Source organism: Gossypium arboreum, chromosome 5 (genome assembly GCF_025698485.1).
Source record: "Gossypium arboreum isolate Shixiya-1 chromosome 5, ASM2569848v2, whole genome shotgun sequence".
In the NCBI taxonomy this organism is placed as follows: domain Eukaryota; kingdom Viridiplantae; phylum Streptophyta; class Magnoliopsida; order Malvales; family Malvaceae; genus Gossypium; species Gossypium arboreum.
This window is the reverse complement of record NC_069074.1, coordinates 90,829,166-90,855,233: the sequence shown is the minus strand read 5'-3', so window position 1 is coordinate 90,855,233 and position 26,068 is coordinate 90,829,166. Positions and strand designations below refer to the sequence as shown.

At 35.2% G+C, this 26,068-nt stretch overlaps 1 protein-coding gene and 1 pseudogene across 1 annotated transcript; both read left to right on the top strand.

Moving 5' to 3' along the window:
- Nucleotides 1–12,895: 12,895 nt before the first annotated feature.
- On the top strand, nt 12,896–14,050 carry LOC128292741 (DEAD-box ATP-dependent RNA helicase 32-like). Its single transcript, XM_053027660.1, has 3 exons — nt 12,896–13,000; nt 13,501–13,776; nt 13,910–14,050. The coding sequence occupies exons 1-3, from the start codon at nt 12,896–12,898 to the stop codon at nt 14,048–14,050; spliced, it is 522 nt and encodes a 173-aa protein (XP_052883620.1).
- A 115-nt stretch (nt 14,051–14,165) lies between these two features.
- LOC108451489 (GDSL esterase/lipase At1g28580-like) lies at nt 14,166–22,209 on the top strand (annotated as a pseudogene).
- Nucleotides 22,210–26,068: the final 3,859 nt, after the last annotated feature.

The following is a 26,068-nucleotide window of genomic DNA, read 5'->3' as shown; positions in this document are numbered from 1 at the left end:
TTTGAAATATATATATATATATATATATGTATATATATACCCAAAGAACTACGAGCTACCACTATTTTCAAAAAATATTTCAAAACACCATGATCCTTCTTATGGAAGCAAGAACTGAGATACCCCTCAAAAGTTTTCAAAGCAGCGCATGTGACAGCCCTAATGTGACCCTAGTCGGGAAGTGGTTTCGGGACCACAAAACTGAGTCATAAAAATAATTAACTGTCCTATTTGATGCTTATTATATGTATATATGCATGTGTGAAAAATTTCATATTTGAATTTTGTTAATTGTAGGTGAATTTAGGTAAATAGGACTTATGTGAGAAAATTTAGAAATGTGCTAGGCAAATGGTAAAGTGGCCTATTGATGAATGTTAGAAAATGTTGTCCTTGCATGACAAAATACCCAAAAGTTGAGCTAGTGGCCGGCCATGCTATGGGATTAACCATATTATAAACACTTTGTGTTAATGTGGCATGTAGGAAACAATAAAATAAAAAGTTAGTAATAAAGAAATGGAAAAAGGAAAATGATGAAAAAAAAATGTCCATCCTTTAACATCTTTGGCCGAAAATTTTAAGGAGAAAGGAAGAAGAAAGGTTGAAGAGGTTCGGCCATGCATGTAACTAGGCTAAGGCATGTTTGATGTTGCTCCATGAGATTCATGTATATTTTTAGTTGTTAGCTTGAGTCCTACCTAGCCCATGGTTTAAATCTTTGCTATGTAAGGGAGATGATACTCGGCCATGGGTGTTGTCTTCTTGGTATGAAGATGATAGAGTGTGTGTGAGAATTTGAAAAAGGTAGGTCTTAGCAACTTCATGAAGCAATCGGCCATGGTATATCCATAAGTATGATTTATGCTTGTTATGTCACTCATGGTTAAAATGATTCGGCTATGCTTCATGTAAAAATAAAATATACATGTGAATTTGGTTATTATATTTGGTTGAGGTGTTATACATGATTTGGTATTAAATGATATTAGGTTATATTCGAACGTAGAAAGAGTTTATTTTGATATGCTTATTACATGGTAGGTAAGATTTGTGTTTTGGATATATGTTTATATTTGGTTAATGATTTATTCTTGTGAAGTATAAATTTGTAACATGAATTGAGTTGGAAGTTATTATAATGTATTTGTGCATTCGGGTATATGATGAAAAAAATATGAGATAGTTATAATCAACTTTGTGATTCGGCTCTTACACACACACATATATATATATATTTGCACATGATGTATTGGTATGACATATATATTATCTCAAGGTATATATTTATATATGGTGGTGTTTCAGATTATGGAGTAAATGATGGATGCGTATTGAGTTATAATATGTAATGCATTAGTTAGTAAAATGTATGTCATTTATATGTGGTATTAAGTATATAATTGGCCTCAACCTAGACATGCATATTCGGCCATAGGAAGAAGATTGGTGTTGCATGTATTCGGTTAGAGGCAAGCATATTGATGCTTTTATCTTGGCTTAGACAATCGGCTAAAAGGGAGTGTGGGTTAATATGTTGAGTTGATTCATGATTTCATATGTATGTGACTTTAATGTCTAATGTATATATATATATATAGGCTAAGTACCTTGAGTTCCTCTTTTCGATGCTCAAATGATTAAATCAATTTATTTGCTAAATTAAGCTCAAGAACAAAGGAGAACAAAATCAGATAAAGGGAAGGAAAAAGTGGTCGAATAACCATCGAAATCGTTCGACAACATCCGAGGTAAGTTTCGAGTAACGAGACTTAGTTTACGATTTGATTAAGTCATGACGTATGAGCATAACAAATATACGGTGATATGATGATTCTACTGTTAATTATAGGTTGAGTAAATTAGTCTATGCGTATGACGGGTAGCCGTATGTGCATAGAGATCGTGTCATAAAGCAAACTAAACCATGTTGTTTGTATGTGGCTAGTGAGCGAAAATGGGATTATTAATCGTGACTTGTGTTTGAACTCTAATTATGAAAATTAAATATAGATGTGTCATGATTTATTGATATGTGCATGAATATTTGGATGATAACCGGCTAAGTCCCGAAGGCATTTGCGCTAGTGACTAGTTCGGGCTAAGTCCCAAGGCATTTGTGCGAAGCTACTATATCCGGGCTAAGTCCCAAGGCATTTGTGCGAAGTTCTCGTATCCGGGCTAAGTCCCGAAAGCATTGGTGCGAGTTACTATATTCGGGCTATGTCCCGAAGGCATTCAAGCGAGTAGCTATATCCGGTTAAATCCCGAAGGTACTTGGCTTGGGAATGAGCGACCTTGCTGTAATAGTTTCAATTAATACGGTCATAAAATCCCAGCGATGAGGTATGTTTCGTATATGCATTGAATTAGTTGATCCCTTACAAATAGTATTCGATCAGTCGATAAATGAGCTACCGGCCTTTGGCTAAGTTGATCTTTTGTGTATGAATATAAGGGTTGGTAATGTGAAGTAAGTATGATATTGAGAATTTGTGCATATGAATTAATCCGTTTAGCCATATGAATGCTACACTTTAGTTGTGTCTAATTTCATGGCTCAAAACTTACTAAGCATTAAATGCTTACTCCGTTTCTTTGAATCTCTGTTTTATAGGTTTTGGTTCGTCAGCTATCGGACTCGGGATTGTTGAAGTCGAAGTCGTCCACACTATCAAAGCCCCTTTTGGTACACTTTTGGTTGAACTTTGAAATGGCATGTATAGGACTACCCTTTTGATGTTGGTCATGTACCTTTCGGTATTGTACAAATTTGGATAGCCATGCGAAAATGGCTTATATATATATTTTGAGCATAATGTTATAATCATCTTGTATGTATATGGTTATTGAGAGGTGTGGATATGCTTGGCAATGATTGGCCGTTGGAATGGTTAATCACAATCATATTTTGTGCTATATATGCTAAAAGGGTTAGTTAAATCATGGAAACTATGTAATAGGTAAAGTCTACCCTAAAGGTAGATCTTGACAATGACGGTGTGAATTTGAAAAATCACTAAAATATTAGGAATGGAGTTAAATAGTGAATAAATTATGTAATCTAACCTTGATGAATCTACTTTCATATGGAAGAAACAAAACGGTCATATGAGTCGGATTTTAAGAGATATCTAAATTTTCGTGGGACAGGCGGGAGCGATTTCGGATCCCTTGATCGACTTTGGAAATTCATTATAAATTAACCAGAGATAATTAGAAGTCATGCCATATATTTATAGATTCCTTGAGTCTAGTTTCCTTAGAAACAAACGGCATAAGTATTGAAGCCACTGCGGGGAGATATATAAGTCGTAATGCATAAAGGTCGAGCGATGAACCACATAAGGGAGACTTTAACTAATAAACTGTACTAATTGGCCTGACTAAAAATTCTAGAAAAAAATTTTGTGATGGATATATGAGTCTAGTTTCAGGTAAAATTTACGAAACTGATTTTCGAGTTTTGAAACTCAAGATATGATTTTTAAGATGACAGTGACGCAGTTAGCCAGCTAGTCTGGAAATTTTTTAAATGGACTGTAAAAATAAGGGAATTAAATCTGTTAACCCCTCGTGTCCGACTCCGCAACGGTCTCGGGTACGGGGTGTTACAATTTTATTGGTATCAGAGCTACAGTTTAGTCGATTCTAGGACTACCGTACTACGTTTGGGTCTAGCTATATATGCCATTATGTGATTATTTGATAGTGTGGTGATTTCTGACAATTGAAAATGTGGTTATTTATAGTAATTGATCCCGATCCCGACCGAGCGGTAGCTGATTATCTTGAGAGTGTAGCGCCTACTCTCGCACAAGGGACAGCGCCGGCGGACTCTCAACCTATTGCTAGCAATCCGAATGATGAAGCTAGACAAGCTTTCTATAGCGTGATGAATGATTGGTTCAACCAATACATTTGAACTAATACGGCTGTTCCATAACCTCCATTCCCGACTAATGCCACCCCCGCACCTACAATACCTCCGGCAACTGACCAAATAAGGTCAAATAAATCTCAGTTGACAGAATCCGAAAACACAGGGCTACTAAATTTAAAGCTACGGACCGCGATGATGCCGAGCAAGCTGAATTTTGGTTGGACAACACTATCCGGGTACTCGATGAGCTATCTTGCACACCCGATGAGTGCCTAAAGTGTACTATCTCCTTGCTACGTGATTCTGCCTATTATTGGTGGAATACGTTGATTTCATTGTGCCCGAGAGCAAGTAACTTGGGAGTTTTTCCAAACCGAGTTTGAAAGACGATATCGATCGAGATTCATTGACAAAAAATGGAAGAAATTTCTTGAACTTAAACAAGGTTCCATGTCGGTTACCGACTATGAACGAAAGTTTGTAAGGCTTAGCCGGTACGTGCGAGAATGTATTTCTTCAGAAGCCGTAATGTGTAAACGTTTCGAGGATGGACTGAATGATGATATAAAACTGTATGTTGGCATTTTGGAAATCCGAGAATTTGTGGTACTTGTCGAGCAAGCTTGCAAAGCCGAGGAGCTCAGTAAGGAGAAAAGGAAAGCTGATATGGGAGCAAAGGAGTTTCGTAAGAGATCTTCGGGAAAGCCCTTCCAACAGTCATCGAAGAAATTTAGAGATGACTTAGGCTGGTCTAGAGACACTTCGGGTTTTGCTAGACGAGATCGTGACCGACCCCCTGTGAGTGCACGAGTCACTTCGGTCGCCAGTGTTGGAAATGATCGTCGAGACAGAACGGAGTGTCAGTATTGTGGTAAATGGTATTCGGGGAGTTGTAGATTCCATGACTGCTCCTGTTACAAGTACGGGTCAGCCGACCACTTTATTAAAGATTGCCCGAGATTGTTTGAACAGAACGTAAATCAGAGTGGGAAACCTGGTGCTACTACTACTCGGGGTAGACCATCTAGGAATACGGGCAATGCTAGTGGCGGTCAGAGAGGATCTAGAGATGCTACAACCAGATCTGAGGCTCGTGCTCCTGCTAGAGCTTATGCTATACGTGCACGCGAGGATGCTTCCTCGCCAGATATTATTATCGGTACTTTTACTCTCTTTGATACTAATGTGATTGCTTTGATTGACCCTGGTTCTACTCATTCTTATATATGTGAAACCTTAGCATCCAGTAAGACTCTACCTGTTGAGTCTACTGAGTTTGTAATTCGGGTGTCAAATCCCTTGGGTCGTTACGTGCTTCTCGACAAAGTGTGTAAGAAATGTCCCCTAGTAATTCGAGGTTCCTGTTTTCTGGCGGACTTGATGCTTTTGCCGTTTGATGAATTTGATGTTATTCTTGGTTTGGATTGGTTGACCGTGCATGATGCGGTTGTGAATTGCAAAAGTAAGACTATTGATTTTAGGAATAATGAGATAGTCCGAGTTGAGTCTACTGTCTTGAATGGATTGCCAACAATAATATCCTTGATGTTAGCCCAAAAATATGTGAGAAAGGGGTGTGAAGCGTATCTTGCATACGTACTTGATAATAAAGAGCCAGAAAGGAAACTTGAATCTGTGCCGGTGGTTTGTGAATACCCGGATGTTTTTCTCGAAGAATTACCTGGTTTACCACCTATTCGGGAGGTAGAGTTTGGTATTGAGCTTGTGCCTGGGACTATGCCAATTTCGATAGCTCCGTATCGTATGGCACCAACCGAGTTAAAGGAGTTGAAAGCTCAGTTGCAAGAGTTGACGGATAGAGGTTTCGCTCGACCAAGTTTCTCACCTTGGGGTGCACCAGTATTGTTTGTGAAAAAGAAGGACGGAACCATGAGGTTGTGCATCGACTATCGTCAACTGAATAAGGTGACAATAAAGAATAAATATCTGATACCGCACATTGACGATTTGTTTGATCAACTAAAGGGAGCCTCGATGTTTTCAAAGATAGATTTGAGATCGGGTTATTACCAGTTGCGAATTCGAGATTCGGATATACCCAAAACTGCTTTTAGAATGAGATACGGCCACTACGAGTTCTTAGTGATGCCGTTTGGGCTCACTAATGCCCTTGCGGTATTTATGGATTTGATGAATCGAATCTTCAGACCGTATTTGGACCGATTTGTAGTTGTGTTTATTGATGACATCTTGGTCTACTCAAGAGATGAAACCGAGCATGCTGAGCACCTGAGATTAGTGTTGCAGATTTTACGAGATAAGCAGTTATATGCTAAGTTCAGTAAGTGTGAGTTCTGGTTAAGGGAGGTGAGCTTCTTAGGTCATGTGGTATCCGCATCGGATATTCGAGTAGATCCGAGCAAAATTTCAGCCATACTTAACTGGAAGCCTCCGAGAAATATTACTGAGGTTCGAGCTTTTTGGGACTTGGCTACACTACCGACGGTTTGTAAAGGTTTCTCGATGATAGCCACACCAATGACGGCTACTTCAAAAGATGTTAAGTTCGAATGGACGGAAAAATGTCAGAAAAGTTTTGATCAACTGAAAACTTATTTGACTGAAGCTCCAATTCTAGTGCAGCCCGAATCAGGCAAAGAGTTTGTCATTTATAGTGATGCCTCCCTACTTGGGTTGGGTTGCGTATTGATGCAAGAAGGTCGAGTTGTGGCTTATGTATCGAGACAATTGAAGCCACACGAGAAAAATTATCCGACCCATGATCTCGAACTAGCTGCTATCGTGTTCGCCTTGAAAATATGGCGACATTATTTATTTGGTGAGAAGTGCCATGTATATTCGGATCACAAAAGTCTCAAATATTTGATGACTTAACGAGACTTAAATCTGTGACAAAGACGTTGGCTCGAGTTGTTGAAAGATTATGAGCTTGTCATTGACTATCACCCGGGAAAGGCTAATGTGGTTACGGATGCCTTAAGTCGTAAATCACTGTTTGCTTTACGAGCGATGAATGTACACTTGTCCATTCTATCCGACAATGTGTTAGTGGCAGAATTAAAGGCCAAACCATTGTTGATCCATCAAATTCGTGAAGCTCAGAAAGTCGATGATGAATTGGTTGCAAAACGGGTTGAATGCGTTTCGAATATGGAATCAGAGTTCCAAATTGATGATGACGATTGTTTGAGGTTCAGAATTCGTTTGTATATTCCAAGAAATTCAGAACTTATTTCGATGATTCTGAACGAAGCTCATTGTAGCCGAATGTCAATTCACTCGGGGAGTACGAAAATGTACAACGATCTGAGACGTCAGTTTTGGTGGCATGGTATGAAACGAGACATTTCTGATTTTGTTTCGAGGTGTTTAATATGTCAACAAGTGAAAGCGGAACATCAAGTACCTACAGGTTTACTTCAGCCGATCATGATACCTGAATGGAAATGGGATCGAGTCACGATGGATTTTGTATCTAGGTTGCCATTGTCGGCAAGTAAGAAAGATGCGATTTGGGTTGTTGTTGATAGACTGACTAAGTCGGCTCACTTTATCCCTGTACGTACGGATTTTTCATTGGATAAACTAGCTGAATTGTATGTTTCTCAGATTGTGAGATTGCACGGGGTACCGACTTCTATTGTGTCGGATAGAGATCCGAGATTCACTTCGCGATTTTGGAAGAAATTGCAAGAAGCTTTGGGTACCAAGCTGCATTTTAGCACCGCTTTTCATCCACAAACCGATGGTCAATCCGAGCGGATAATTCAGATACTTGAGGATATGTTGAGATGTTGCATCCTCGAGTTTAGTGGTTCATGGGAGCGGTATTTACCTTTGATTGAATTCGCTTACAACAATAGTTTTCAATCAAGTATTAGGATGGCACCTTACGAGGCTTTGTACGGGCGTAAATGCCGTACGCCATTGTTTTCGACCGAGCTCGGTGAAAGTAAAATTTTCGGAGTGGATTTGATTAAAGATGCTTTGAGCAAGTAAAAATAATTCGTGAAAGTCTCAAGGCGACGATCGCAATCGTCAAGTCGTATGCGGATTTAAAACGAAGAGATATTGAGTATCAGGTGGGAGACAAAGTGTTTCTTAAGGTCTCACCTTGGAAAAAGATACTCAGATTTGGCCGTAAGGGCAAACTGAGTCCGAGGTTCATAGGGCCATATGAAGTTGCCGAACGAATTGGTCCAGTTGCGTATAGATTGATTTTGCCCCCTGAACTTGAAAAGATTCACGACGTCTTTCATGTTTCGATGCTTCGACGTTATAGATCTAATCCTTCGCACATAATAAGTCCCTCCGAGGTTGAAATTCAAGCTGATATGAGTTATGAAGAAGAACCGATTCGTATCCTGGCTCGTGAAGTGAAGGAGTTGTGAAACAAAAGGGTTCCGTTAGTAAAAGTGTTATGGCTCAAACATGGAATCGAAGAAGCTACTTGGGAAACCGAGAACTTTATGAGAGAATGATACCCAAACCTATTTACCGATAAGATTTTCGAGGACAAAAATTTCTTAAGTGGGGGAGAGTTGTGACAGCCCTAATGTAACCCTAGTCGGGAAGTGGTTTCGGGACCACAAGACTGAGTCATAAAAATAATTAACTGTCCTATTTGATGCTTATTATATGTATATATGCATGTGTGAAAAATTTCATATTTGAATTTTGTTAATTGTAGGTGAATTTAGGTAAATAGGACTTATGTGAGAAAATTTAGAAATGTGCTAGGCAAATGTTAAAGTGGCCTATTGATGAATGTTAGAAAATGTTGTCCTTGCATGTCAAAATACCCAAAAGTTGAGCTAGTGGCCGGCCATGCTATGGGATTAACCATATTATAAACACTTTGTGTTAATGTGGCATGTAGGAAACAATAAAATAAAAAGTTAGTAATAAAGAAATGGAAAAAGGAAAATGATGAAAAAAATGTCCATCCTTTAACATCTTTGGCCGAAAATTTTAAGGAGAAAGGAAGAAGAAAGGTTGAAGAGGTTCGGCCATGCATGTAACTAGGCTAAGGCATGTTTGATGTTGCTCCATGAGATTCATGTATATTTTAGTTGTTAGCTTGAGTCCTACCTAGCCCATGGTTTAAATCTTTGCTATGTGAGGGAGATGATACTGGCTATGGGTGTTGTCTTCTTGGTATGAAGATGATAGAGTGTGTGAGAATTTGAAAAAGGTAGGTCTTAGCAACTTCATGAAGCAATCGGCCATGGTATATCCATAAGTATGATTTATGCTTGTTATGTCACTCATGGTTAAAATGATTCGCTATGCTTCATGTAAAAATAAAATATACATGTGAATTTGGTTATTATATTTGGTTGAGGTGTTATACATGATTTGGTATTAAATGATATTAGGTTATATTCGAACGTAGAAAGAGTTTATTTTGATATGCTTATTACATGGTAGGTAAGATTTGTGTTTTGGATATATGTTTATATTTGGTTAATGATTTATTCTTGTGAAGTATAAATTTGTAACATGAATTGAGTTGGAAGTTATTATAATGTATTTGTGCATTCGGGTATATGATGAAAAAATATGAGATAGTTATAATCAACTTTGTGATTCGACTCTTACACACACATATATATATATATATATATATATATATATATTTGCACATGATGTATTGGTATGACATATATATTATCTCAAGGTATATATTTATATATGGTGGTGTTTCAGTTATGGAGTAAATGATGGATGCGTATTGAGTTATAATATGTAATGCATTAGTTAGTAAAATGTATGTCATTTATATGTGGTATTAAGTATATAATTGGCCTCAACCGAGACATGCATATTCGGCCATAGGAAGAAGATTGGTGTTGCATGTATTCGGTTAGAGGCAAGCATATTGATGCTTTTATCTTGGCTTAGACAATCGGCTAAAAGGGAGTGTGGATTAATATGTTGAGTTGATTCATGATTTCATATGTATGTGACTTTAATGTCTAATGTATATATATATATGGGCTAAGGACCTTGAGTTCCTCTTTTCGATGCTCAAATGATTAAATCAATTTATTTGTTAAATTAAGCTCAAGAGCAAAGGAGAACAAAATCAGATAAAGGGAAGGAAAAAGTGGTCGAATAGCCATCGAAATCATTCGACAACATCCGAGGTAAGTTTCGAGTAACGAGACTTAGTTTACGATTTGATTAAGTCATGACGTATGAGCATAACAAATATACGGTGATATGATGATTCTTCTGTTAATTATAGGTTGAGTAAATTAGTCTATGCGTATGACGGGTAGCCGTATGTGCATAGAGATCGTGTTATAAAGCAAACTAAACCATGCCGTTTGTATGTGGCTAGTGAGCCGAAAATGGGATTGCTTAATACGTGACTTGTGTTTGAACTCTAATTATGAAAATTAAATATAGATGTGTCATGATTTATTGATATGTGCATGAATATTTGGATGATAACCGGGCTAAGTCCCGAAGGCATTTGCGCTAGTGACTAGTTCCGGGCTAAGTCCCGAAGGCATTTGTGCGAGCTATTATATCTGGGCTAAGTCCCAAAGGCATTTGTGCGAGTTACTATATCCGGGCTAAGTCCCGAAAGCATTGGTGCGAGTTACTATATTCGGGCTATGTCCCGAAGGCATTCGAGCGAGTAGCTATATCCGGTTAAATCCCGAAGGTACTTGGCTTGGGAATGAGCGACCTTGCTGTAATAGTTTCAATTAATACGGTCATAAAATCCCAGCGATGAGGTATGTTTCGTATATACATTGAATTAGTTGATCCCTTACAAATAGTATTCGATCAGTCGATAAATGAGCTACCGGCCTTTGGCTAAGTTGATCTTTTGTGTATGAATATAAGGGTTGGTAATGTGAAGTAAGTATGATATTGAGAATTTGTGCATATGAATTAATCCGTTTAGCCATATGAATGCTACACTTTAGTTGTGTCTAATTTCATGGCTCAAAACTTACTAAGCATTAAATGCTTACTCCGTTTCTTTGAATCTCTGTTTTATAGGTTTTGGTTCGTCACCATCGGACTCGGGATTGTTGAAGTCAAGTCGTCCACACTATCAAAGCCCCTTTTGGTACACTTTTGGTTGAACTTTGAAATGGCATGTATAGGACTACCCTTTTGATGTTGGTCATGTACCTTTCGGTATTGTACAAATTTGGATAGCCATGCGAAAATGGCTTATATTTATATTTTGAGCATAATGTTATAATCATCTTGTATGTATATGGTTATTGAGAGGTGTGGATATGCTTGGCAATGATTGGCTGTTGGAATGGTTAATCACAATCATATTTTGTGCTATATATGCTAAAAGGGTTAGTTAAATCATGGAAACTATGTAATAGGTAAAGTCTACCCTAAAGGTAGATGCTGACAGCAGCAGCGGTGTGAATTTGAAAAATCACTAAAAATATTAGGAATGGAGTTAAATAGTGAATAAATTATGTAATCGAACTTTGATGAATCTACTTTCATATGGAAGAAACAAAACGGTCATATGAGTCGGATTTTAAGAGATATCTAAATTTTTGTGGGACAGGGCCGGAGTAATTTCTGGATCCCCTGATCTGAATTTGGAAATTCATTATAAATTAACCAGAGATAATTAGAAGTCATGCCATATATTTATAGATTCATTTTTGAATCTAGTTTCCTTAGAAACAAACGGCATAAGTATTGAAGCCCTGTACAGGGAGATATATAAGTCGTAATGCATGAAGGTCAGGGCAGTTGAACCCTGTAACAGGGGAGACTTTAACTAATAAACTGTACTAATTGGCCCGACCAAAAATTCTAGAAAAAAATTTTGTGATGGATATATGAGTCTAGTTTCAGGTAAAATTTACGAACTGATTTTCGAGTTTTGGAACTCAAGATATGATTTTTAAGATGACAGTGACGCAGTTAGCCAGCTAGTCTGGAAATTTTTAAAATGGACTGTAAAAATAAGGGAATTAAGTCTGTTAACCCCTCGTGTCCGACTCCGGCAACGGTCTCGGGTACGGGGTGTTACAGCGCAATTGTTCCTAGAAAGAAGTAAATCATCATCACAGACTAGCACATTAATGTGTATAGATATCGTAGTGTATGTAAAGAGAAAATAATCAGAATATCATTAAAGAAATCCATACCCTTTCAGTACAGTAACCAACTTAGTAAACCAACACCGAGGAGCCTGTTTTAACCCATACAAAGACTTGGACAAAGGACAAACCATTCCAGACTTATTAGGGGTAAAACTTGAGGAAGCTTTATGTAAACCTCTTCATCAATATCACCATGCAAAAAGGTATTATGTACATCCACCTTGTCGAAACCATTTTTATTTTTGAAAAAGCAGTCGACATTTTATTTTGAAAATGAAAACGTGGGAGTCGCCATCAATCTTTTTTATGAGGTGTGATCGGATCACCTCGTAATTTGGTCATTTTAATAAAACGTTTTGATTTACTAAAACGACAATTTTGGTCTACGAAATTCAAGGAAATGAGTTCGGGATTCGGTTAAGTACAAGGAACGATTAGCACCCTCGTAATGCCCAAAATTAGTACCTAATTGATTAATTAATGTCTAAACGTCGAAAGTTGAAAATTTGAAAAGAATTTAAAATACGATCCCTTTTTTATTAATGTTGATTAAAAAGAAATGCTTGAATAAATTGAAACGAGCATTAAAGGCCCTCTTGTCTCGAGATATCAAAATCACATCCCGTAAGTTAGGACACTACATTTGAACCTTCGAAAACAAGTTTGCCTTTTATTCAAAAGTTGTGCTTTGATTTCTTGAAAGGATATTCGGTTGTTTAGATTCAACGAGAACAATCAAAACCCCATAAGTTAGGGCACGACCTTTTCGAGTTTCTAAACGCGAAATATTGCCTCCTTTTTTTTTTTATGTAAAATTCATTTATTTTAAAAATTAAAAGGATATTTGGCTATTTGGGTCCAACGAGAGAACCGAAACCCTGTAAATTTGTATACAGGTGGGTTGGAGGGAGGTGGGTTTAAGAATATGACAGATATACAGGTGGCGTCTTTGCCTCAAGCGCTTTTTGGAAGAGATATTCTCGGTGCTGCTAAAACTAGGTCCGGAAAGACTCTTGCTTTTGTTATTCCGGTTAGCGGGTTTTCTTATTAAAAGTTTATTTATTTTTATCAATTCATGAATATTAATTTTCTTTTTGTTAGAAAATTAGGAGGAAGGTTTTGTGATTTTGAAAGAAGGGACTATTATTAGGTTATTTTGAGGGCTGGGGTAGCTTTTGGTTGGTTAGGTGTTAAGTGAAGGGTGTAATCAAGTTGAACTAAGCTCGACCTCGAACCCGACTTGAAAGTTGATGCTCAAAGCTTAGTTCAGGCTTGATTGAGTATGTTACTTCAACTTTGAATGACTGAATTGAATTCAAATTTTTTCAAGCTCAACCTAAGTATCTTGCAAGCACAATGGCATTTATTTTGTGGATTTAAGTCTATAGATGGAGATGTAAAATGAACTAAGACAGATGGCTTTTGTGATATGCAGGATTATCTTAAAACTAACTAATTATGTGTTGTTTTGTTAGTATTTCTGGACCTTTTTTGAATATTACAGTCATGCTGAATCAATTGTTATGTCAGGTCCTGGTGAAGCTGCATAGAGAGAGATGGGGTCCTGAGGATGGAGTAGGCAGCATCATAATATCTCCCACAAGGGAACTAGCTGGTCAGCTTTTTGATGTAATAAAAACTGTTGGGAAGCATCATAATTTTAGTGCTGGCCTTCTAATTGGTGCTCGAAAGGAAGTTGACAGTGAGAAAGAGCGGGTGAATGAGCTGAATATTCTAGTTTGTACTCCTGGACGTCTTCTTCAGCATATGGATGAGACTCCAAATTTTGATTGTTCTCAGCTTCAGGTCAACAACTTGACATAATGTATAGTTAATTTGGTTATTAATTTTTTAATGGCTTGTTTCCGCTTTTTTGTTTGATATTTTCCACCGCTCTGTTAGCTGCTGATTTGGGTAGTGACTTCTGGCCTATGAGCAGGTTTTGGTCCTTGATGAGGCTGATCGTATTCTCGACATTGGTTTTAAGAAGACCTTAAATGCAATTGTATGGCAGTTACCAAAGCGTAGACAAACATTGCTAAAAATAGTTGAAAAAATAGTCACTCAAATTTTAATTTAAAATAGTGACAGTTTTGTTATCTAGTAAAAAATTGAATAACTGTTAATGTAATTTATTAAAAAAACAAACAAACAGAGAACCATATCGTCTACCTAACACGATATCTGGAAAGTCAATGGTGGGTATTAAAAAAACATATTGTAGGCAGAGTGGAACTTCACCAGCTGCATCTCGAAGGCACTGCTCTGAATTTTTTTTTTTTTTTACTTTTCTGAGATGGGTTTTTCTTCATCATGTTTTTTTGTTTAAACACCATTTAATTATTAGCTTTATCATTAACATAGCCATCATCACAATCTCACATGTCAATGGATGCTCTACATCAATCTTCAGCTTTGGTGATTCCTTAGCTGATACTGGCAACTTGCTTCAACTTTCACTTTCAGAATCAAAAAAACTTTTCCACTTTGATTTTCCTCCTTATGGAAGAACCTTCTTTGATTATCCAACTGGGAGATGCTCTGATGGGCGCTTGGTTATAGATTTCATTGGTATGTTTACATGCTTTAAAATGGGTTATGTCTATATTGTATAATTTTATTTTTCCCTTTATATTTTTCCTTATTTTTTTTCATGGTTTTGCAGCTGAAGAATTCGGACTTCCATTTTTACCACCATATTTTGGAGGTGAAAATGGAAAACCCAGAAACTTAGAGAATGGTGTGAATTTTGCAGTAGTGGGGGCTACAGCACTTGATGATGTGTTTTTCAAAGAAAGAGGAATCCATAATCCCTTCACAAATGCTTCTTTGGGTGTTGAATTGGGATTTTTCAAAGATGTTTTGCCTTCTCTTTGTTCATCTTCTTCAGGTATGTTTTTTCTTCTTTTTGGTGTCTTTTATATTGGATTCTGTTTGGTTTTGGAAGGAAAATGAGAGGACATGAACTTTCCAGATTTTGAAAAAAATCAGTAGTTCAAAATGTAAATAGGATCAAGAGTTAATATTTAGCTAAGATAGCAGAGTAACCAACAAAAAATTTCAACCATGATAACTCTCTTTTAGCCTTAACCCCTTCTCATTTTCCTTACCATCAGTTTAGGGTATATAGAATGGGCACCTCCATTGATAGAGATCAGTACCACAAGATTAAATATAGAAAAAAGAATTGAGAAAAAGATAAACAAAAATCAAACCTACCTACCAATTGAAATTTCTAACTTCAAGCTTATTGATTACCCAGTTATCTCCAAGAAATTCATATTCTAGAACGTCACATCATCGGGAACAATATATCACTCTACTGTCTCCTATCCATAAGCTCAGTGGTGGAGCCAAGGTGACTGGCTGGGTTCTAACCCCCTTAAAATAGAAAGATTTTTATTTAGTTTCTTTATAATTTATAAAATTTTAAATTAGTAATAGTAGCATTACACTTTAGCCTATAAAAATTTAATTTTAATTTTTTAAAATTATTAAGATATAGATTATTAAAATGGTAAAATTGTAAAAAGATATACAAATTTTCTGACTCCACCATTGCATAAAATCACCATAACATCTGAGAAAAGGTCACAAAATCACCTACCATCTCCTTTCATTCTCTTCCCACCACCATCCAATGGCTTATCGCCTTATTCTAGGTGAACTTCCACATCATCCATCTTCTCCTCCTTGTTAGTTTCATTGGTTAGAAATCGTCCATATCCTAGAATCTAACGAAATAGAAGGCTCTCGTCTTCCCCTTTTAAACCCATACCAATCCTTTTAAAAATTATTTAGGCTTTATATAAAATTTTGATATGGACGTTTTTATTGCAATAAGAATTTTAGTTTTATTTATTATATCAGGTTTTATTAAGAGTTTTAATTTTATTTATTTTCTCTATTATATTAGGTTTTTATTTCTTCATAAACTCTAAGTTAGGAATTCTATTTTATGTTAATTACGACTCTTTCCTTTGTTATTAACAGTTTATAAAAGGCTGCCAATATGAAATAAAGAGGCAATCAATTATTCTATAAAAAAAGAAACGTTATTTTGAGAGGGGGTTCAGTCAATGACAAATCTGCCTTTTGAGTAACTATAGGTCGAAGCAAGAATTCTTTCTCGTCTAGACCTATGACTAGATTCTACGCCAAGGCGCATAACAACTTGGTCTTGGCGTATAACAACTTGGTATCCGAGCTAGCTGTCATAGGCGACAAAAAAACTTTGACAACCAAGCTAGAGGCTTTCATGGAGCAAATGGCTACAAGGCAACAAGCATTAGAGGAGCAAGTGACGATATTATCTCTTTCGGTCTAAAAGATAACGAAAGGAGATTTTGAAAAGAATAATGAAGAATAGGGCAGCAACGGAGGTAGGAAAAGGAATTTAGACTTACAACACGGTGGGTGTATGGTGCCACGATACTTCCCACTTATGATGGTGTTGGAGATCCTTTAGGGTGGTTGAAAAGATGAAATTTTTTTTTTGGCAATCAACGAACTAACGAAGAAGACAAAATAAGCTTAGCATCATTCCATCTTTTAGTAGAGGCACAATTGTGGCTTGATCAAATGGAAGAAGAGGAGGCAAATCTGATTGGGGGCACTTCAAAGAGTGTTGTCATGTAAGGTTTGGGCCACCTATGAGTAATAACCCCTTGTGAGAACTTGCCAACTTGAAACAAACTGGGACTGTAGAGGAATATCAACGTCAATTTCAATCACTATTGGCTAGGACTACTGATCTTAAACCTCGACAACAAGTAAACCTCCTTACTGCCGAGTTGATCGAAGAACTTAGAATTGATATTAAGATGCAACAATCGGAAAACCTTGGAGTTGATCGAGATAACAAATTCATAGTTTGTTCAAAAGCTCAAGCTCCTATGGCATACATGCAGTTAACAAAATTGACCAGTGCATTCTCCCAGTAAGTACATTAGAACATTTTGTGACTTCTATAACAATGGATTGAGCATGGCTACACTCACATTCACTTTGGAGCATTAAGCTTAGCTCTAAGCTACCATGGCACCAAAGGACAACCAACTTTGCCAGGATAACCCTTTTAGGTTCAAGATGCCTCAAAGATCCAATACTTCTCAAATGCCTCAAAGTTTAGATCCAAATAGTTGGAGCAAAAATGATCAATGCCACAAATGAAGCAACCCTCCACTACTAGTGGATTACAAAGATCATGCAATTGACAACTCCATCCCATTCAAACATGAGATCCTGTTCGTGAAATTTGATGTACAAGAAAACTTAGTCACTTGTGTACATGTTCTTAAAGTTGTAACTAGGTAACAGATGGATCTCTCTACTCCGTTTCTCATGGATTGCAAATTATGAAAAGTTTCATAAAAATATGAAGCCAATCCAGTCTATGGAGGCCGCATGCACCACTAATCCGGACAAAACAGTGACCACCAAATTCAAATGTGAAGAAATTGATCGAAAAGTGGTCACATCTTGTCTTTCCAACCTAGTTCATGATAGAGTCAGTATTCACATCTCAAACAGTGCGGTTCTAGATGTATCAACCAAGATATGATTATGGTCTCGGTCGATGAAAACACATCATCACAGTTTCTACACTGAAGGACCGTTGATATATTTTTTCAAAGGTTCCTCAACTATACATTATCCATGGGATATAAACTATGATTGTGACGGATGCCATGAAGATAGTCTTACTCAGGCTTTGAACCAATCGGACTAAAGATAGAAAAATAAAAGCAAAAACATATGTTCTTCTAAGAAAACACTCTACAAAAAGATACCTTGATGGAGATCCCTGAGTTGCACCGCTTAGACAAGACCACAAACCAGTACATGGTGAAATACACGCCACCTCTATGGTGAAATACACGCCACCTCCATAGTGCAAGAGGACATTCTTCCTGCAGATGGGCCAACACTTTCACCTTCTCCAAAACTAAGAAGATAAAAGCCACACCCTTGCTATGCTATAGGACTAGCGTACATTGAAAAAGAAAGACAAAAAAAACAGAAGGTACAGATTTCTTAGGTTTGTAAGATCCAACCAAAAACCCTGCATGACACAAAGTTTTTTCTATTACAAGATTACCAAAGAAACAAAAAAAGACACATATTGAAAGCCCTTAACCTTAATGATAGGGACGAAAAGAGAAACCAAAAGAAAGTAGTGGCACTAGAAGAAGTTTGAAATTAGTAAACCCAAAATCCATTGCACAAAATGCCAACCTTTAAAGAATTGAAAACAAGATCAACCAGATCAATGAACATTTTGACCACCATCTCCAGACACTTCAAAATGTAATCTATGAGATCCAAATGTGACTAGATGTTCTTAATAAGGAACTCCAACAAAGTTTAAAGACGAGCCAATGATTCATATTTACAATGTCTGGAAAAATAAGCAGAGATTAGATCTCTCCAAAAGCAATTCCTAGATTTACAATGGCAATACAACCAGAAGGTTTAAGAGCAAGAAGCTAAAAGTTTCTACCAGCTAGCGCCAAGGATGTTTGATACATACCCTCAAACTTCTCAGGCACCATGACATATTCCTTTCTACTCCTCCCAACATCTTTAGTCAACTCCTCTGACAACACATTCTCTACTGTCATCTCCTCTTGTTCGACGAGATCTATTCTTCACTCCCTTGAACTTAGAAGCATAGCAGGCTCCACCAGGTGTAAAGGTTACTAAAGCATGGGTCTAGAAGTTCAAATAGGAATAACAACAACTGTAGAAAGAAAAAGTAAAAGAAAAGGCATATTAACACTCCTTTACCAAATTCAACTAGGCCCAAAACTGCAACAAGCTTTCTAGATCCAAAATTGGTGCTTCATCCAAGCAACCAACATAGTTGATGACAAAGGAAGCAGATACACCGAGTGTATTCTCCTCTATACTAAATGGTTTGGTTAGGGATAACCTACTAGTCATTGACATAGAAGAATCCTCTGAGTACTCCTCCCAAGGATATACAAAAGACTCCATAATACCTAGTGATAGTGATAAAACTATACCGAAAGAATGCCTTCCCTAGATGTTTCTCATTGAACCTCAAGTAGAAACATTGATGACATTCCATCGAGCAAATGGAATATACGATTTCAAGAGTACTAGGCGTGGACGTACATTGAACTATTCAAAGTAGGTGCTACAACAAACTTAGTCCTACTGTAGTTTGTTGCAAGATTAATAGGAATGTTCAAAGAGTTTTGGATGCATTAGGAGGATACAAACAAGCTATGCAAGAATTAGCTACACTATTTTGCGGACAACAAGGCCATAGGATTGATAAGATCCGAGAGCAAATTTTCAAGTTGAAATGTTGTTCTCTTCATTTGATAGAAATTACTAAACTTCTCTAAGTATTACTTCATACTTGAAGGACTCGACAATATCAAACTATAGTAAGTGTTCCTCATATCAATCCCAAAACAACTCAATGAGAAAACTTAAAGCCTACTAGCTGCAAGAAACCTCTCTATCTCCATTGTTCTCCTTGGAGATCTATACAAAATTATGCATAAGGCCCTTGATATGATTTGCAATGAGCACAAATAGATCATGAACATAGTTCAGATTCAAAGAGCCTCAAAACCCCTGTGCTTTCCCTTTAGGACTACAAATCAAATGCTCAAAGAATGACTCTGAATGCCTTTGCCATTATGGCAAGAAGAAGCTTACAGAAGATCCCATTTCAAGTCCAGATTCTCTTATAGACTCGACAATTTCCAGAAAAAGGCATTTTAGGCAAAACAATGAATATTTCAATATGGCAGATAGACCCTAAGCCCTAGACAGAATAAAATTTTGCAAACTGATCAAGTACGAAATATAAGTCGATCTGTGAATGGATGTGCAACTCTAATCCTTTAGATATGTTGTGAATTGAAGTTGTTGGCAATAACAACTACGAAAACTGTAAGGATGTCTCCATAAACCGTAGCAGATATGAGCTATCTATAGTGTTTAGCTACAGTATCTCATGTCTCGGGAAAGGATGGTATGAAATAGTGACGCCACATCATCTGTATCCCTTCCCAATAGTTTTATGCCACATTAGGATTTTATCCTAATAAAATCAAATTCAAATTGAAATACTAAAATTCAAGATAAAATCTTGAAATTCAGGATAAAAATATTGATGTGGCATAAAATCATTAGAAAGGTATACAGATGACATGGCGTCACTGTTTCATACAATCCTTTCTCCAAATATCTCCTACTTTTGTTATGTTTTATAGAATTTACTTAATATTTAATTCTTATATTTAAAAGGAAAGATTGTAAAGTTAACATATCTATTTCTTTTAATGGCAATGTGGTTTGACTCACAGATTGCAAAGAATTCCTCAAGAAGTCGTTAATAGTGATGGGAGAGATAGGAGGAAATGATTACAGTCATGCATTCCTTCAAGGTAAAAGCACTAAGGAGATTCTACACTTTGTTCCTCTTGCTGTTGATACCATTGCTTCAGCAATCACGGTAACAAATTAATTCGTGTTGGACAGATACTCGTGTTTGACACTTATATATTGTCATATAAATATAATATTTAATTTCGAAACATCATCAAATACATAAAAAACTTTGAAAAATTCGTATTCAACACTCATGTCCAACCAAGGGTGAAGGGACGGCTAGACAAGGGCCCTGACCCTCCTAAAACGGGAAATTTATGCTTTAGATCCTAAAATTTATAAAATCATAAATTAATATATAGTAAAATTATACTTTACCTTCAAAATGCTAGAAATTTTTTGAAAACCATAACGATATAAGTTAATACAAGGATCAAATTGTATTTTAATTATTATAAAAAATATATAACTTAATCTCGACTCCCCCTAAAAATATTTCTGATCCAACATATAAATATTGTAATATGACTTTAAAAGATCCTTCAAATATTTGAAAATTTTAGGAAAATCTAAATATACTCTATGTCGCATACATGCCTGTATTTTATCATACCTGTGTTGGATATATAATTTTATCGAACACTCATGCCTGAGTCTGAATTAACGACAATCTTTTACAGAATTTCTTCATACCAGAAAAAGTTTTTTTAGTTGATAAACAATGCTATGCAGGAGTTGATAGGGCTAGGGGCGGTCACAATTTTGGTCCCTGGAGACCTTCCGATTGGATGCTCCCCAGCATATCTCACATACTTTCAAGGTTCCGATATGGCAGATTATGATCCTTTAACTGGTTGCATAACATGGCTGAACCAATTCTCCGAGTTCCACAACGAACAGCTTCAGAAAAAGCTCGATCAGATGCGCAAGCTTCATCGAAATGTCAACATCATTTACGCAGATTATTACAACATTGCAATGCGTTTCTACCATTCCGGAACCAATTTGGTAAGGCTTATACCTTATAGTATATCTAAACCAATGGTTCAAGAATATTTTCTGTCAGGAAAAAGTATTATAGAGAACTTTGTATTAGACGTTAGATTATATTTCATCCCCTTTACTGAAAAAATAGATAAATTAGTCTTTATCTATTAGATTAAAGAGCAAATCGATCTTTTCTAGTAAAAATTTCATTCATTTTTACTGTTAAAATTGACATTGATGACAAAATAACCAAACAGTTACACTGCTCGGCCATATATACCTCACTCTAACATACAAGAACCAATTTTTAACAGTAGAAATGAATAAAATTTTCTACTAAAGAACTAATTTGCTCTTTAATACTAATTTACTTCAGCCTGTTTATATGGTTTTTTTTTGTTGTTGTTGATATTGAATGATTACAGGATTTACTGAAAGACTTAGATCATGTTGTGGAGGGGGAGGTCGATACAATTACAGTGCATCAGTGGCATGCGGGGATCCGCCATTAACGACAAGCTGCAAGGACCCTTCTTCACATGTGAGTTGGGATGGTTTACATTATACTGAGGCAACTTACAGATGGATTTCAAAGGGTGTTTTAGAAGAACTATATGCTATTCCTAATACAAATAGCTTGTGTTTTCCATCTACCGTAAACAAACAAATTTATTGAAAATAAATTCATAAAAAAAGGGTTTAATCTAGTGTCTTTTCAAGATCTTTATGAATCTCGTTGCAATGCCAACAATGTTTATCTCAATTAAACTAAGACTTGATTAGAAAAGATATTTGAATATAGGTGTGAGTATTAATGGCTTTAAATTTGATCGAACCCATCAAATTGGGCTTTTTCTTAATAGATTTATTCAGTTAATTTGACCATTCATTAGTTCATTTATTTATTTATATTTCTATAAATATTAAATTTTTTGTTAAGTTCAGTATTATTATTAACCGCGCATCCAACTTTGTTGGATAATGATGAAGTTACTTTTACTTTACAAGGTAAATTGCATATTTTGAGTGTCTTTTTATATATTTTATATAAAAATATGCACATAATAAGATTTGAAATTAAACCTCTATAATTTTTAACATTATACTTTACTCTTCAGTCAAAGTCTTAATTGTTATTTATATTATTATTTTTATAAAATTGTTTTTTATATATATATATATTTTTATTCACATGTGAGTTTGAGTGAACTATAATCTAGTTATAGTCTAGAATAATTTTAGCATAAATATATAAATAATTATTTTTAAATTGGTTGAAGTAACCGACTTAAATTTACTTTGATTTTTCGATTAATCAAGCTAAATTAGTATCATAAGTTAATTTGATATCAACTAAAAGTTTTAAAAATTAAAATTTTTTAATTTGTATCTTTAAATAAATTTATAATTTGTTTTAAATTAGATAGTTTCGACTTTGATTTTTCGATTAATCAAGCTGAATTGATATCACAAGTTAATTTGATACCAATTAAAAGATTAAATACTAAAAGTTTTTAATTTATGTTATCAAATAATTTCATAATTTGTTTTAAATTAGATAGTTTTTGCTTTGATTTTTGATTAATCAAGCTGAGTTAGTATCATAAGTTACAAAAAATTTAAAATATTAAAAGTTTTTAATTTATGTCTTTAAATAATTTTATAATTTTTTAAAGTAGATAATTTTTTTATACAATATTACAATATTTGATAAAAACTTTAACCACTGGTTAATATAAATGGAGAATTTTAAATTAGATAGTTTAAATTGCAACTTTAAAATACTATAAAATTTTCCTTCCCTACACTAGATGCCACATAATCTAATTTTAATTGTTTTATTGTATCATATTATATATATAATCTATAGCAAGAATTTTTATATAAAAATATTTGTTGGAATAGTTCTTTTAAGTTACATGTGACACATTAAATATTTAATTTATATAATTAAATTTTCATTTATAATTAATATATTGATACTACTTGATTGAGTTTTAGCTCAATTGGTATGGAGTCAAGTGTGTTTGAAGCGCATTTATCATTCTATTTATAGGTTGGGGAAGAGTTATGGATAGTTCTAGACATTGAGTAAAAAATAGCGATATGATTAGAACTTATAATGAAATTATTCCAAACAAAATTAATATATTAATACTAATATATTAATCGTCATTTTCCAAAAAAATTTAATTTTCTAGTTAATAAATAAATATTTTAAAAATATACATTTAAAAATTCATACGCACTAATGTATACCTCATAACAAAATTAACTAAGAGGCTTTTATATCTATTAAATACTTTTAAATATAAATAAACTTAATATTTTAAATAAATCTAAATATTTTTAAATAAATCTATTTTTATGACAGGATAAGTAATCCTTTTAATCTTATTGATTGACCTCTTAAGAGTATACATAATATTTATAAAGCAAGAGTTACGTAAGAATAGGAAAGATATATAATATATTCCTAAATATATGCCTAAAAGAAAGATATACAATATATTTAGATATTCCTAAAAGATAATATCCCATAATAAGATATTCAAATTGCGGTTTACTAAGCGCGTTTGTAAAAATGTTAGCCAACTAAATGGAGGTCAGAACATAAGAAGCTGCAATCAATGCATCCTGGACTGCAACCCTAGTAAAGTGACAATCCACTTCAATATGTTTAGTACGCTATTGAAATTTAGGATTCTATACAATATGCAACACAAAATGACTATTACAAAATAAAGGAATAGTTTTAGGATGATAAACAACTCAATAGCAAGGCTTTCAGTCTTTTGAGCTCACAAGTGATGGAAGCCATAAACCTATACTTAGCCTCAACAGAAGACTAAAACACAATATGTTGTTTCTTAGTTTTCCAAGAAATAAGAGATTGTCTCAGAAAGGCAAGCCAACCGGTAAGCGAATGCTGAGTTAAAGGACAAGCATAGCAATTTGAATCACACCACCCCTTTTAAGGAAAAATCACTATCAGATATCAATAAAATCCATTGGCTAAGAGAACCTTTCAAGTACTGGACAACACGCAAAGTCGTGTCCCAATGCTTCTGTCTTGACACATGCATAAACTAAGATAAGACATGAAATGAGTATACTAAATTAGGTTTGGTCATTTACCAAATAAATCAAACGACCCATTAACCATCTGTATAACTTAGAATCAGTCAAACTGCCATGTATCACTCGTCAATCTATGATTTTTCTCTATTGGTGATCATGTGGGCTTTGCTCCCAAAAGATCCGTCTTCGAAATAATATCAAGTGCGTATTTCCTTTGATAAAAATATATACCCAAAGAACTACGAGCTACTACTATCACCAAAAGGTATTTCAAAACACCAAGATCTTCATATGAAAGCACGAACTGAGATACCCCTCAAAAGTTTTCAAAGCAGCAAAATCATTCCTAGAAACAAGCGAATCATCACCATAAACTAGCACATTAATGTGTACAAATCTCGTAGTGTATGTAAAGAGAGAATAATCAGAATATGATAGAAGAAATCTATTCCCTTTTAGTGCAGTAACTAACTTTGCAAACCAACACCGAGGAGCCTGTTTTAACCCATACAAAGACTTGGGCAAACAACAAACCATTCCAGGCTTATCAAGGACAAAACCTAAGGAACTTTCATGTAAACCTCTTCATCAATATCACCATGCAAAAATGCATTATATATACCCATATAATGTAACTCCGATTCAAAGCTGCAATAGCTAAGATAGCACGAACAGTAATCATTTTCGCCACAAGATTAAAAGTTTCATTATAGTCAATACCTTTCACCTAGTGATTACCAAAAACAACAAGATGAGCATTAAGTCTCTCAATACTTTCATTCGAATTATATTTAATCTTGTACACCGACTTACTACTCGTTGGACAGTCAATTGGACTTTCAACAACTAAAAATATTGGGGTTGTCTCTAGTCTCTATGAAGAATCATGTACGATTCATGGAGGAGGCTTCTCGGTTGATGGAGATACAACTTGCAAGAACTCACAAGAGATACCATCCACTAAAGTCACCCCACACACATTCTCCTCAATTAATATTACACACAATATTAACACTTTTCCCAACAGCTCTTATAAGTCATATCTCTACCAACTAAGGCTTCTCCCTCCATGAATTGTACATGTCTTTCCATGAAGGTTGAGAACAAAACTCCAACACATATCAGCAAGGACAAAACTCCAATATATAGCAATGAAAACCAATCATTTACTTGATAGATGACAGTTTAAAAACTTTTCTTAAAAAAGTCAATTCCCCTCTGTACACATCAACGAGAACAACACCTTCAAACTACAAGCATCGAATAAGAACACTACTCCCAAAAACTCAACAACAATTAAAATAAGGCATAAAAGAATCCTATAAAATCCCTCGAATAAGAATTAGCAAAAACCCACCTTAAAAACCACCAAAAACACTGACCTAAAAAATTCACAGATCAAACAACCTATAAATCCAAATTTAATATTCTCAGTTCAATTTCCAAAAGTTCCTTAATAACATCTTCTTCATTATCAATAACACTAAACCTAATCTGTTTTTCCAAGCTCCCACGTTTTTTTTAAGCTTCTTCCCACATTTTTCTTTTGATTTTGAAAATCGAAATAGATAGTGACTCGTTTGCAAATGGAAGATTTTGAGTCCACAAATTATTTTTTTAGTTGATCCCACTTGGCCTCATGCTTTGGAATATCACC

Bases quoted from the DNA above. Each gene is read 5' to 3' on its own strand.
- LOC128292741 (XM_053027660.1), top strand. From the start codon at position 12,896: ATGACAGATATACAGGTGGCGTCTTTGCCTCAAGCGCTTTTTGGAAGA. The intron at 13,001-13,500 runs GTTAGCGGGTTT...TTGTTATGTCAG, and splicing joins CTCTTGCTTTTGTTATTCCG to GTCCTGGTGAAGCTGCATAG. The intron at 13,777-13,909 runs GTCAACAACTTG...GCCTATGAGCAG, and splicing joins TTGATTGTTCTCAGCTTCAG to GTTTTGGTCCTTGATGAGGC.